The sequence below is a fragment of the Symphalangus syndactylus genome, chromosome 5 (assembly GCF_028878055.3).
Source record: "Symphalangus syndactylus isolate Jambi chromosome 5, NHGRI_mSymSyn1-v2.1_pri, whole genome shotgun sequence".
Taxonomy (NCBI): domain Eukaryota; kingdom Metazoa; phylum Chordata; class Mammalia; order Primates; family Hylobatidae; genus Symphalangus; species Symphalangus syndactylus.
The window spans coordinates 84,288,368-84,300,677 of NC_072427.2; the positions used below are offsets into that span (position 1 = coordinate 84,288,368).

General features: G+C 54.3%; 1 protein-coding gene across 13 annotated transcripts in view; it reads right to left on the bottom strand.

Moving 5' to 3' along the window:
- The window catches only part of PCNT (pericentrin), a 118,980-nt gene that overhangs the window by 17,560 nt on the left and 89,110 nt on the right, over positions 1 to 12,310 (bottom strand). For 12 of the 13 annotated variants that reach the window (XM_055280027.2, XM_063640407.1, XM_063640403.1 and 9 more), the window contains 5 exons: positions 11,335 to 12,105; positions 9,864 to 9,966; positions 6,094 to 6,248; positions 2,288 to 2,392; positions 433 to 606 (listed from right to left, as the gene is read on the bottom strand). In XM_055280027.2, the coding sequence (XP_055136002.2) occupies positions 433 to 606; positions 2,288 to 2,392; positions 6,094 to 6,248; positions 9,864 to 9,966; positions 11,335 to 12,105 (1,308 nt within the window). Of the gene's footprint in view, positions 1 to 432; positions 607 to 2,251; positions 2,393 to 6,093; positions 6,249 to 9,863; positions 9,967 to 11,334; positions 12,106 to 12,310 lie in introns of all 13 variants that reach the window. The other variant, XM_055280032.2, reaches the window with a different exon arrangement.

Consider the following 12,310-nt stretch of genomic DNA (forward strand, 5'->3'; position numbering starts at 1 on the left):
GCTGGGCTGCGCTACCCTGCAAGAGGCCTGCAAGCCAGTTACTCTCAACACTAGGTCTCATGTGTACGCTGGCAGGGACAGGATTTCTAGTGTCCCCATGGCACAAATGCCACCCAGCCCTGCACACAGAGCACCTCTCACCCCAGGAGGGGCTACTAGGAATGGAGAACGTTTCTTTAGCCACTTATCTCAGAACAGAGTGAGGCCGTGAGGGTGCATCTCGAGCACACCTGTCCTGTTACAGCTGCAGGTGGAAAAGTGCAGCATCCTGCATGGACTGAGCGTGAATGCCTGGGTGAGTCACAGCCACATTCCAGCGGTCGAGAGAAACACACAAACCGAAATTCACATACAAAACAGTCTGTGTCACCCTCTCTGCCAGGGCTGGAACCCTGGGGCAAACTGAGGCCTGGTGGCAGAGCTGACACTCACCTGCTCACGGATGATCTTCTCCAGCGTTTCGAGCAGGGATCTGTGACCCCCCAGATCTGAGCCACTGAGTCGGGGCTGCAGCCCAACCCCCTGCATCTCCTGCTCTTTTTCAAACGCCTCTTGCACAACCTGCAGAAGGTCCCCTCTCCAATCGGGGCACGCGGTGGGCACTTCCTAAAGAGGGAAGAAACGTGGCATCCTCACAAATGCACCTGCATGCTTGTGCCCCGAAGTTCGCAGTGTGACTGCGTTTGGAGATGGGGCCTGCGGGAGATGATTCGGGGTAAATGAGGCCTCATAAGAGGAAGAGACACCAGAGCTCACTCGCTCTCTCCATCATGTGAGGACACAGCACGGAGGCGCTGTCTGCAAACCAGGTAGGGCACCTACACCAGAATCCAACCCTGTGGGCACCCCGATGCCACAACAGGTGAAATCAATGTCTGCTGTTCAAGCCCCCGGTCTGGGGTGTTCTGTTACGGCAGCTGAGCAGACGGACAGCCGTTCAAACAGAAATGACCCTGACAGAAGAGAAGACACACACTGCCCAGGGCCATTCAGGGCATGAGAAGCAGAGGCTGCCATCATGAGCACAAAAGAGACTGAAAAAGATGATAGAGTAAGGTCAGGAAAATGTCAGCAAAGCTCCTTCCCTCTTTTCCTGCTGCTGCACCTTCGAGGCCCGGGGCCTGGAGGGGACCTAAGGCTGCAAGGGGCTACCCGCTGGTCCCCAGGGGCAGCGTGCAGCACCGATGAGCCTCCTGAATGCCAGCCAGGCTGCCGCTCGCACACAACCAGGGCCTGCTGGAGGTGCGGGCAGAGGCACCAGCACACCCTGTGCGTTCCAGGCACAGGCACAAAGCCCTTCCCTCCCTCACGAAGCTTTGATCCCAGTCAGAGGCAGGCGCAGGGGCAGGACAGGGCAGGCACGGAGATGGGAGGGAGCGTGATGGGGCTTCGCGCCCACTCCACAAGCTCCACAGGCCCTGGTGCTGGAAGCAGACAGGCAGGGAGATGGGGAGGGCTTGGGGAAAAGTGGGGCACAGGGTGGACAGCACAGAGGTGAGGCCCTGAGGTCCAGTTGCTGGGGCTTGGGGTGTGGAGGGGGAGGTAGGAGAGACCCAAGGGGAGGAAAGAGGCCGGAGGGCAAGTCACCTGAGTGGCAGGAGGAGAGGCCCTGGGGGACAAGTGCTGGAATGGGCTGAGTCCGCAGGGCCACATGGCCAGGAGAGACCACCCTCAGCCTCCCCGCAGGCTCACATAGGGCACAGGCCTGAAAGCCCTGAGCCCTTCTGCCCCACACACACACCTCCACGTCCCACAGGGAATCTGCCCCGAGAGCCTGTGCTGGCTGTGGGAGATGGCGAGGCCTCCCCAGGGTTCTTGGACCTCAGTCTTCTTGGCCACGCTAAAAAAATCCTAGGCCAGGCATGGTGGCTCACGCCTGTAATCCCAGCACTTTGGGAGGCCGAGGCGGGTGGATCATGAGGTCAGGAGTTCAAGACCAGCCTAGCTAAGATGGTGAAACCCCGTCTCTACTAAAAATACAAAAATTAGCTGGGCATGGTGGCATGCACTTGTAATCCCAGCTACTCGGGAGGCTGAGGCAGAGAACTGCTTGACCCAGGGAGGTGGAGGTTGCAGTGAGCCGACATTACGCCACTGCACTCCAGCCTGGGAGAGACAGCGAGACTCCATCTCAAAAAAAAAAAAAAAAAAAAAAAAGAAATCCTTGTCTCCACGTGGCCCTAAGGACGTGGCCGTTACCGCAAGCTCCTTAAATCCTTTGGAAAAGAAGTGTGTGAGATGCAAAATAAACCTGCGTCTTTCCCCCACGGAGCGAGCTGTCCTGTACCTCATCTTCCTTCCGGGGTGGGTGCGGCTCGCAGGTCGGGGGTGCAAGGCCTTCTGACAGCGCCAGGATCTGATGGCTCTCATCACACACCATCTGCAGTAAAGCCTGTGGCGGGAAAGTGCGTCAGGAGGGAGTCGCCTGCCACCCCACACAGCCACGCTCTACAACACCTGCGGCCCCGAGCTGCAGCCAGGACTCCGTGAAGGGCGGGCAGCTGTGGAGAGGGAGGGCACCACCTTGGCTTCGTACAGGCAGCACCCACTTCTCAAGCTACAAGGTTTTCAAGCCCACCTCTCCCAACCTTCAGAGAGACAACACGGAAGCCAGGCTTGGAGTGAATTTCTCTGTAAGCCACTCCAAAGATGGCCCCGCCACTTCCTCCACTCCACCTGCCTCTATAAGCCACTCCAAAAATGGCCCCACAACTCCATAAGCCGCTCCAAAGATGGCTCCGCCACTTCCTCCACTCCATCTGCTCCCTGAGGGGGACACCGTCCCCTGTCTAAGCCTGGACAAAGCTCAGGGCAGGGCTTTAGGCCAATGTCCATAGCAAGATCACAAACATCACATACTCCCTGCCCTCCTGGGACACTACGAGGAGGCCACACGATGGCCACCCAGGAGGCCTCTGTGCGTGGTCCGGCTGAGGCCAGTGCCAACTACCAGCGTGGGGTGAAGCTGCCTGTACCGGGCATGGGGAGCAAAGAAAACCATCCCCAGCAGGCCCTGCCCACAGGTCTGTGAACACGAGGCGGCTGCTTCATACCACCGAATACGCAGCAGTGGGTGTCTGGACACACACTTGACTGTCTCGCCAGAGAGGCTGAGGGGTTAGCAGATGGCCCTATGGAGAAGCTAGTGTCACGACCAGCCTAGAGCCCAGAGCCCAGAGGCTCCGCGCAGTCACCACCACATGAGCACACACCCAAGCACAGGACACATCTGCATAAAAACCTGAAGAGAAAAATAATCTAATGAAGTCCAAAAAGAGGGAAATGCAAAATGAGGCAATGACGAGGCCTACGATGGGGTGTGACTGACTGAAAATATGCTTTCCTATAATTTTAACAATATGCCCAAAAAAAGTCAAATACTAACACTTAAGTAGTAAAACCAAATTGCATACTACGTTTATTTTAAAAATAATTAACAACTGAAAACACTTTTACTTTAAACATAACGTATGTGGCATAGGATGGATGCAAACTGAGGTCTACAGCAAGAGCAGGGTGGGGTTGGGGGCATCGGGGTGGTGCAAGGAGGAGCGGAGATGGGGGAAGCAAGGCCGTGGTTGGGGGAGCAGGGTTGCAGGGTTGGTGGGGGTGTGCAGTGGGAGCAGGGCCGGGGGAGCAGGGTTGGGGGTGCAGTGGGAGCAGGCCGGGGGAGCAGGGCAGCGGGCAGACACTGAAGCTGCTTGTCCCTCCCTTCCAACTGCAGAGGACAGGCCATTTCCTTCTTTTTAATATGCTTTTCTAGATCCTGTATTGAGGAGAAGATGCATTTTAAAAAACATCTCTTACAAAGAAGAGATGCACAGGCCCTGGGCCACAGCTTCCCGCCAGGTGACACGGGGCTCTCGCAGCTGGGTTCCCGTGAGGCCGGGAAGTGGGGCAGAGTCCAGTGGGCACCTTAGAACATGGCCTGTGAGGCAGCCTGGGGGGTCCCACAGACACAGTCACTAGGGCTGGGAAGGTTCTGCCACCTCCACACTCAGGACCAGGCGGCTCTGTCAGCGGTGGTGGTGGCAGCCGTCGGGGGGGGGTGGGGGGGTTGGTAGTCCTTGTTTCCTCAGCTCCAGCACCTGCCCTGCCCACTCATGGCTCAATTCCAGGCATGGCCGGAGGTGGCCGAGAGTGGCCGGGGCCCCACCTGTGCTCAGGACCTCAGCCTCCTCAGTATAGGGGTCACAAGGGCTATTAGAGCGTCGACCACACTCTTGGCGTCTGTGGCTGCATCTGAGCAGTGGATGTCCCCCACGCGCCTGGAGCCACCTCCAGGCAGGGCAAGCACCCAGCTCCACTCAGATCCCCACTGCCGCATCAGTGTGGGCACAACCCTGGGGCTCCACACTCAAACACAGGCCAGAAATTAAGACAATAAAGGAAAACCCTGAGTCTGAAACAGTCTGAGACATCCGTGAAAAAAACTCCTCGTGATTTTCAACTGGACTTGGGACCTTTGAAAGCTGGAGGTGCTCCCTGGACAGCAGCTCCTCCTCTTCCTCCCCTCTCCCCTCCTCCTCCTTTTCTTCCTCCCCATCCCCCCTCCCTCTCCTCTTCCTTCCCCCCCTCCCCCTCCTCCTCCACTTCGCAGCTGCTGCCTCAAGGGCTACAGGAGGCCTTTCCTGCCTTCTTTGCTTTTCTTTTTAAATTATGAAACCTAAGTATGAAGAGTTAACATTAATCAAATTTATTCCTTAAAAATCAGGAATTCTAATATTAGGTTGTTTTCCATAGGAAACACCAACAGAAACATCTCCTTGACGTTTTATATAAAAATTTGAGGCCAGGCGCTGTGGCTCACACCGTAATCCCAGCACCTTGGGAGGCTGAGGTGGGTGGATCACTTGAGCTCAGGAGCTCAAGACCAGCCTGGGTAACATGGCAACACTCCATCTCTACAGAAAATACAAAAATTAGCTGGGTGTGGTGGCTCACGCCTATAATCCAAGCTACTTGGGAGGCAGAGGTTGCAGTGAGCCGTGACTGCACCGCTGGGTGACAGAGTGAGACTCTGTCTCACCAAAAAAAAAAAAAAAAAAAAAAAGAATTGCAAAGAAGAAATAAAAAACTGATTAAAAAAATAAATATCTCCAATTTCCATGTTTACGAAAGTAAAATAAGTTTTTTTTTTAATGAAAAAAAGGGGTTTAACTGACTCAGTTCTGACAAAGAGGGGTCTTATTATGTCGCCCAGGCTGGTCTTGAACTCCTGGGCCCCAACGATCCCCGTCTCAGCCTCCCAAAGTGCTGGGATTATAGGCATGAGCCACCGTGCCCAGCCAAAGGAAGTAAAACAAGTTTTATTCTGAATGCAGTAAGTCCTCACTTAACGTCATGGATGGGTTTTGGAAACCGTGACTGAAACACATGTAACAAAGGCACCCTCACGGCCTGCGGAGACAGCGGGAGCTGGGCCAGCAGCACAGGTCAGCTTCCAGGAACCTCGGGGCAACGCGAAGTGAGGACTTACTGTGCAATCTCAGAAGAGGTTTCACTGATGGGAAAACTGTTTTGTTTGGGAATCTGTTTACCACTTGACTAAGCTCCTGTAGTGGCATCATTCTATCACTCACTTGTTTAGCCAAGTTTTTGTCAATGGTTTTACCATAAAATGATCTGCTGAACTGGGAGAGAAAAGAAAACTTATGAAAAGTTCCACAAAATTCTGCCTTCAAAGTTGACTCCAAGGAGGCTGAGTGGCTTCTCTCCCATCGTCTGAAGAGAACTCGGCTCAGTCCTAGAGCATTGGGGCATCTGGTGCCTCGGCTTCTCTACAGGGCACAGGCGGCAGGGAGGCACAGGCCGGCTCTACGACTCGGGGCAACACCACCTCCCCACGGGCTCACAGGACTCTCCCTGCCCAGATGGGAAGTGGCCACCTAAGGGGCCAGTGCAGGGCTGGGCAGGCGGCTTCCGGGGCCACCATGGGGCTGCCTCCTATGAGTCATTAAAATGCAGGTGCTCAGAGGCACCCAGGAAAAGCTGGCCCTCCCAGGCTCTCCCCAGCAAGGCAGGACGTAGGGCTTGGGGGATGCCCCGAGGCTGCACATGTGAAGCTGTGAGGGCCGCCCCTACCAGCCATACCTTCACGTGCTTCGGATGCACTTCCTTCTCCTTCATGGCTTCCTGCAGCGGCTGAAACCTTCCAGAGATGGGAGCAGGGGTCACAGGACCAGCAGTTCGAGCCTCAGGGCCTCCTGACCGCGGGCTCAGTCTTGCTCCAAAACCCAAGCCGTCACCTAAAAACACCACAGGGTGAGGGTCCCACCCACAGCTCTCCAGGGGGTTCCGCAGGGGACGCACCGCAGAGGCAGGACAGGGGTGATTGGCCCGCAGCCCCCAGCGACAACCACACTGTGATTCTGCTCACGGAGAAAACACTGATGGGCCCCAAAAATGCTTTCATAAAAACATAACCCTGGTGAGAATGACGCACGTCAAGTAAGAAAACCCAACTTCGCAGGTTGAGTACATCACCTGAGTCCCTGACTCCAGCGCCAGCCTTAGGGGACCTCTGCTCACTTCTCCAGACGTGGCCCCCAAAGACTCCACAAAACCCAGATGGTCTAGGCAAGCTCAAGAGCAGCAGGACGTGCAGGGCCCGCACCCTCCCCGCCAGCCACGGAGCTAAGGCAGGCAGCGGACGGGCATCCAATGACTGCTCAGGAAACGCTGACCGTGCCTGCTGTGGGGTCCCTGCAGTGCGGCTCCCCACTGCGGTGCAGCTCCTGTGTCAGGTGGGCACGGGGTCTCAAGGAGGAAAATTCAAAACCTCCCAATGCACAGGACCCTGGTCCATCCCGGAGACCTGCAGCTGCGCCAGCCCACAGGGAGGGAGGCGCTTTGGAAACTGAGGCAGGATCGTGTCAGGGACATGAGACCCAGACGAGGAGGCGGCGCCCTGGAAAAAGGGTGTTGGACCCTCAAAGCAGGAGGATGAGGATGCCAGCGAGACGGGGCCCCTGTGTGGACAAAGCTCCCTGGGGAGAGGAGGCTGCAGCACTTGAGCACCTGGGGGATGATGCCCCGGCACAGCCTGCTGAGCAGAGAGCACGCTGGGGAGGAGCAGAGGACAACCTCGGAGGATGACGATGGCCCCTCAGAGAAATAACGGGCACGTCATTCACAAAACGAACCAACAAAGTGCTTTTTGTGAGTGGCGGCAAGTGCCGAGAGAGCAACACGAAGGCCTCAGGGGCAGTGCAAGGGTGCAGGGTGCTGGGTCGCTGCCTGTACCCCCCAAAATGCCTCAGGCCACCCCTACCACCTGCGAATCTTTGTGCCTAATCATGGTGCCAAGTCCTACTTCTGCCCTGTATATCTCAGCTAAAGATGATGATGAAGAAATCTTTGGGGAAATCATCTACTTCAGGTGTTTGAGAAATCTCTGAGGACGCTGGCATCTCCCTGAGCCGCAGCTCCCACAGCGTGTACCAGGAACTCTGGGATGTGACTGCTGCGGGCACTGTCACCCAGTGCCACCGAGACATGGGTGCCCAGCACCGCGCCCCGGCCCACTCCATCCAGAGGAGATCACAGCCAGCAGGTGCCGCCAGCGGGTGGTCAGAGCTCCACAAGTCCAAGACCACATTCCCCACTGTCCCACCGGACCCTGTGCCTTCAGCACAAACCATGCTTCACCTCAGGGCCCAACACCTTCCTCCAGGGGCAGGGACCTCTCACCTGGCTGTGGCCAAAATAAAGTCAAGAACGCACCCCAAAAAAGAAAGAAACCAAGGAGCTAAAGCTAAAGGAGGGAGGAACAGTCAGGATAAGAAAGAGTTCTGAGAAATTTAAAATATGAGCGCAGAAACAGAACGCTCAGCACAAATGTTGAAAAATAAAGTTCTGAAGAAAACCTCTTAGAAATGAGAACAAAAATAAAAGAAGTAGAAACAGGGAAAGAAAATTTGACAATCAATCCCGGAGGCCCAATATAGTTGAATAACAAGAATTACAAAAAGAAGAGAGAAAACCACAGGATCCGTGACTGGAGGAAGGACGAACGAGGAAATCCTCCACCCCGACCGCGCAGGCCTCCGAGGTCGCGAGTCACTGGAGGGCGCAGGCACGGAGGCGGTGGACAGGCATGCGATACCTTCCAACCCAAGTGTCTGCACCCAGCCAACCGACCGACAACCGCCAGGGAGACGAGACAACCGCCAGGGAGACGAGGAAGTTCTCAAAAACAAGCACCTGCCAGACACCTTTTCTACAGAGGCTTCTGGGGACATGTTTCATTAAAAAAGAGCGGGCTGACCAGGCGCAGTGGCTCACGCCTGTAATCCCAGCACTTTGGAAGGCTAAGGTGGGAGGATGACTTGAGCACAGGAGGTGGAGGCTGCAGTGAGTCGAGACTATGCCACTGAACTCCAGCCTGCGTGACACAGCAAGACCCTGCCTCGAAAAATAAGAGACCATTGAGTAGGGGCAAAGGGCCGTCTGGGAGCTCCTGAGAGTTGTTGGGGAAGCACCTGCTGTGCTTGGAAGGCTTGGATGACATTCACCCGGGCACCATGTGCTAGGACAGCAATGAAGAACACAGGAGAAACAGAGCCAAGAAAAACAAAAGTGGCTCGAGGGGGACGCACGCTCCCAGCGGCTCTGCTAGAACACGGGGCGCGTCCTCGAAGGGCAAACCTTGGCTGCGACAGCACAGGGCGTGCAGACTGGACCTCATGTAGCAAGGGGCGCGTGGCGAGGGGCTAGGAGGGCTGAAGATGCTACTTTAAACAGCAAATAGGGTTTGAAAATAAAGCAAATACAAGAAGACATTTCTGAGGGTCGAATGTGGGCATCCCCAGGGAGCTGCAGTCCTGAGTGGGGAGCTGGGACGCAGGCTGCTCAGGAAATGGTCCTCTCAGCACCCGTAACTGTTACCCTGCATGCTCACTACTCATCGAATAAATACAAACAAAATTAAAAAGCTGCTGGCCCTACTCTGCAAACACTAAAATTTCTAATTAAATCGTGACCATGTTCTCAAAAATCACTAAATCGCTGAAAAATCCAACAGATTTTTTAAAAAGTTAGAGCACCTCAAAAGGTGACTGACTTGTAAAAAGACAACAATTGTAGAAAAAGTTATGAAATTAAAAAAAGTACAGGGTGGCAGGTAACCGCCACCACAACTGATCCAGGCCAGGGCAACCAAGGGAGGCTGAGACCAGCGGGTGTTAGCATGAGAGGGAAGAGGATACTCAGTCTCTGCATCTCCCACGGAGGGAGGAGGAAACCTGGCAGGCACCACCACAGACAAAGGCCCAAGTCAAGCACACGCACCTCCCGCCATGAGGTCCGGGGAGACGCAGCCCCCCACGCGCCATCGCAAGGACACGCCACCGTCAGTGGCCCCTTGGCTCCTCTCCGGGGCCGGTGCCCCGAAACCCACAGCAGAGAAAGGGACGTCCACCCCAAGGGGCGGGAAGGGCAGGGTGGACAGGCAAGGCAGCAGAGCCTGGAAACACGGCGTGCGCCACCCCAGTCTCCATCCTGCCAAAGACACCTGAACACAGACTGTGAGCTGGGGTGTCTTTTCCATAAAGGACACTACTGGGACAATCGACGAATCTGAGCAAGGTCTGTAGCTGTAGCTCAGGTGCCGGCCTTGGATCAGGGTGAACATTCCAGGGTGGAGTGTGGCCCGGGCCGGCGGCCTTCGCTGTGTGAAAGGTACAGGCGTGTTTTCAGGAGTCAAGAGGCCCCAGGCACACACCCGACAAAACGCAGAGCCGGGGTGGAGGTCAGCAGGGGGCAGATGCAGAACCAGGCGAAGGATGCAGGAATTCTTTTGACTATTCTGTGCTAGGAAACCACTGAAATAAAAAATTAAAAATGAAAGATAACCAACTCACTTTTCTCACTTCTATCAGTTTTTCCTTCTAATCCAGGAGGAGGTGAACTTAATGTTTCTTGAGAATCAAAGGATGTTGTGATAAAATCTTCAACATCTTTCTCCTGTTCAGATAGAGAGATTTTTAAATGGTCATAAAATAATGAGTAATTACACCATAGAGCTGACTTTGCCAGGTGAAAACTTTCAAAGGCCTGAATTTATCTTCCCACATAGACCCCAAATGAAACAACTCGAAACTGGTGAACACGCGCCGGTCGAATGCTTCCAACAATTTAATCAGATTCACCCACAGCTCTTTAGGAATATTTTAATGTAGCCAATAGTAAGTATTTCTGATTTAAATTCTTGTGCATGAAATGATAGTACATGGATGTTTCAAATAATATGTATCTGCTAAATTATTATTTTTTGAGGGAGGGTCTCACTCTGTCACCCAGGCCGGAGTGCAGTGGTTCAATCTTGGCTCACTGCAACCTCAACCTCCCGAGGTCAAGTGATCCTCCTGCCTCAGCCTCCTGAAGGGCAGGGACCATGGGTGGCACCAGCACACCCAGATGATTTTTTATGTTTTTTGTAGAGACAGGGTCTCACCGTGTTACCCAGCCTGGTCTCAAATTCCTGGGCTCGAGCAATCCTCCTGCCTCAGCCTCCCAAAGTGCTGAGACTACAAGCGTGAGCCCAACCATACCTGATTTTTAATTTTATCTTACTCAAGATACACAAAATCCCAAAATGGTTGTTAGAAATAATACGATCTAACTCATAAATTATTAAAATTAATTAGCATATGTGAAACCTGTTAAAAATATGAAGCATTTCTGGCTGGGTACAGTGGCTCACGTCTGTAAGCCCAGCACTTTGGGAGGCTGAGGTGGGTGGATCATGAGGTCAGGAGTTTGAGACCAGCCTGGCCAATATGGTGAAACCCTGTCTCTACTAAAACTACAAAAACTAGCCTGATGTGGTGGCGTTTGCCTATAGTCCCAGCTACTCGGGAAGCTGAGGCAGGAGAATTGCTTGAACCTGGGGAGGTGGAGACTGCAGTGAGCTGAGATCACACCACTGCACTCTAGCCTGGGCGACAGAGCAAGACTCCGTCACACACACACACACATACACACATGTGCGCGCATTCCTAAACATAAATCTAAAAAACCATTCTGGACAAAGAACCCTAACCCATCACACACGAAGACGTGTCTGTGGCTGTGCCCGTTGGAGTGAGCGTCAGTGGAGAAGCATGCCCAGGGTACGTTTGAGGCGGGCAAATGCATCTCAGGCATTTTAAAAATACCTGCACAACTGAAATAGTCTAAACGCTCCCATGATGCCAGTCCTGCAGAGCTGGCCCCACACAGCACTGCGAGGTGTGCGCTGTCAGGAGATGAACAAACAATGGCAGCTGCCATGGCGCCGGGCGGGCCACATTCCCACGGAACAGAGGGCCTGGGAGCAGAGCGGGCACCTACCACAGCCGTCCTCTGCACATGGTGGTCGTCAGCCGGCGGAGACTCGGCCCACTGCACGGCCAGCGCTGCTGCGGACACGCCCAGGGAACAAAGCAACCCCGGCCCCTGGGTCTGTGGCAGCGAGGTGTCCGCCCTGTCCCCCAGGGATGTGTCGGCACTGCACAGGCTCAGGGCTCCTGAGTGGGGTGTCACGGGGAGGCTGGGCCGGGGCTCCAGGGTCCAGTCCTTCCTGAGGACCTCAGGGGAGCTCCAGGAAGACAGGTCCAGCATCCCGACCGGGCTCTTCCGGGGCCCAGCCTCTGCAGTGTGGCTCTGGTGGCGGGAACCGCCAAGCACGCTGGTCGGTGAAGAAAGGGACCTGTCCTGACATTCTGATTTTTCTTGAATGGGAGATTCTAGCATTTCATCTGTTATCAAGGAATCCCAATTTTTGATAACATCAGTTACACCCCCCATGGTTGTATTGGCGTCACACGCGTCTATGGCCTGATTTCTGATAACATCAGTTACACCCCCCGTGGCTATATTGGCATCACACGTGTCTACAGGGGGTGATGTATCAGGCTCTTCTCCATCACAGGAATCATCACTCCAGCTGCTCTCCAACAGGTGTGCTGAGGCCAAGGGCCACGGAGATTTGGTGTCGGCAACATCCACATTCTGGAAGGTCATGGAATACAGCAAACGGTTCAGTTTTTCCTGAAGTTGTTTCACCTGAGCTATGAGATCGACCTTCGGCAGCTGACAATCTTCCAGTACTTTTTCCCTACCCTGCAGGTGAAACAGAACAGGCACATGGTAGAATACCTGGCTCACCAGGAGTCGCACCTGTCTGGTGTTAATGAGCAGATTTCAGGGAGTTTCGGAACACTCAGGGGTGATTCCACAATGAGCCCTGCACATTTCAAGTTTATTTAATTCTATGAGAAACAGAACCAAGGCTTACATCTCCTTGCTTAAAAGGCAACTGTCATAA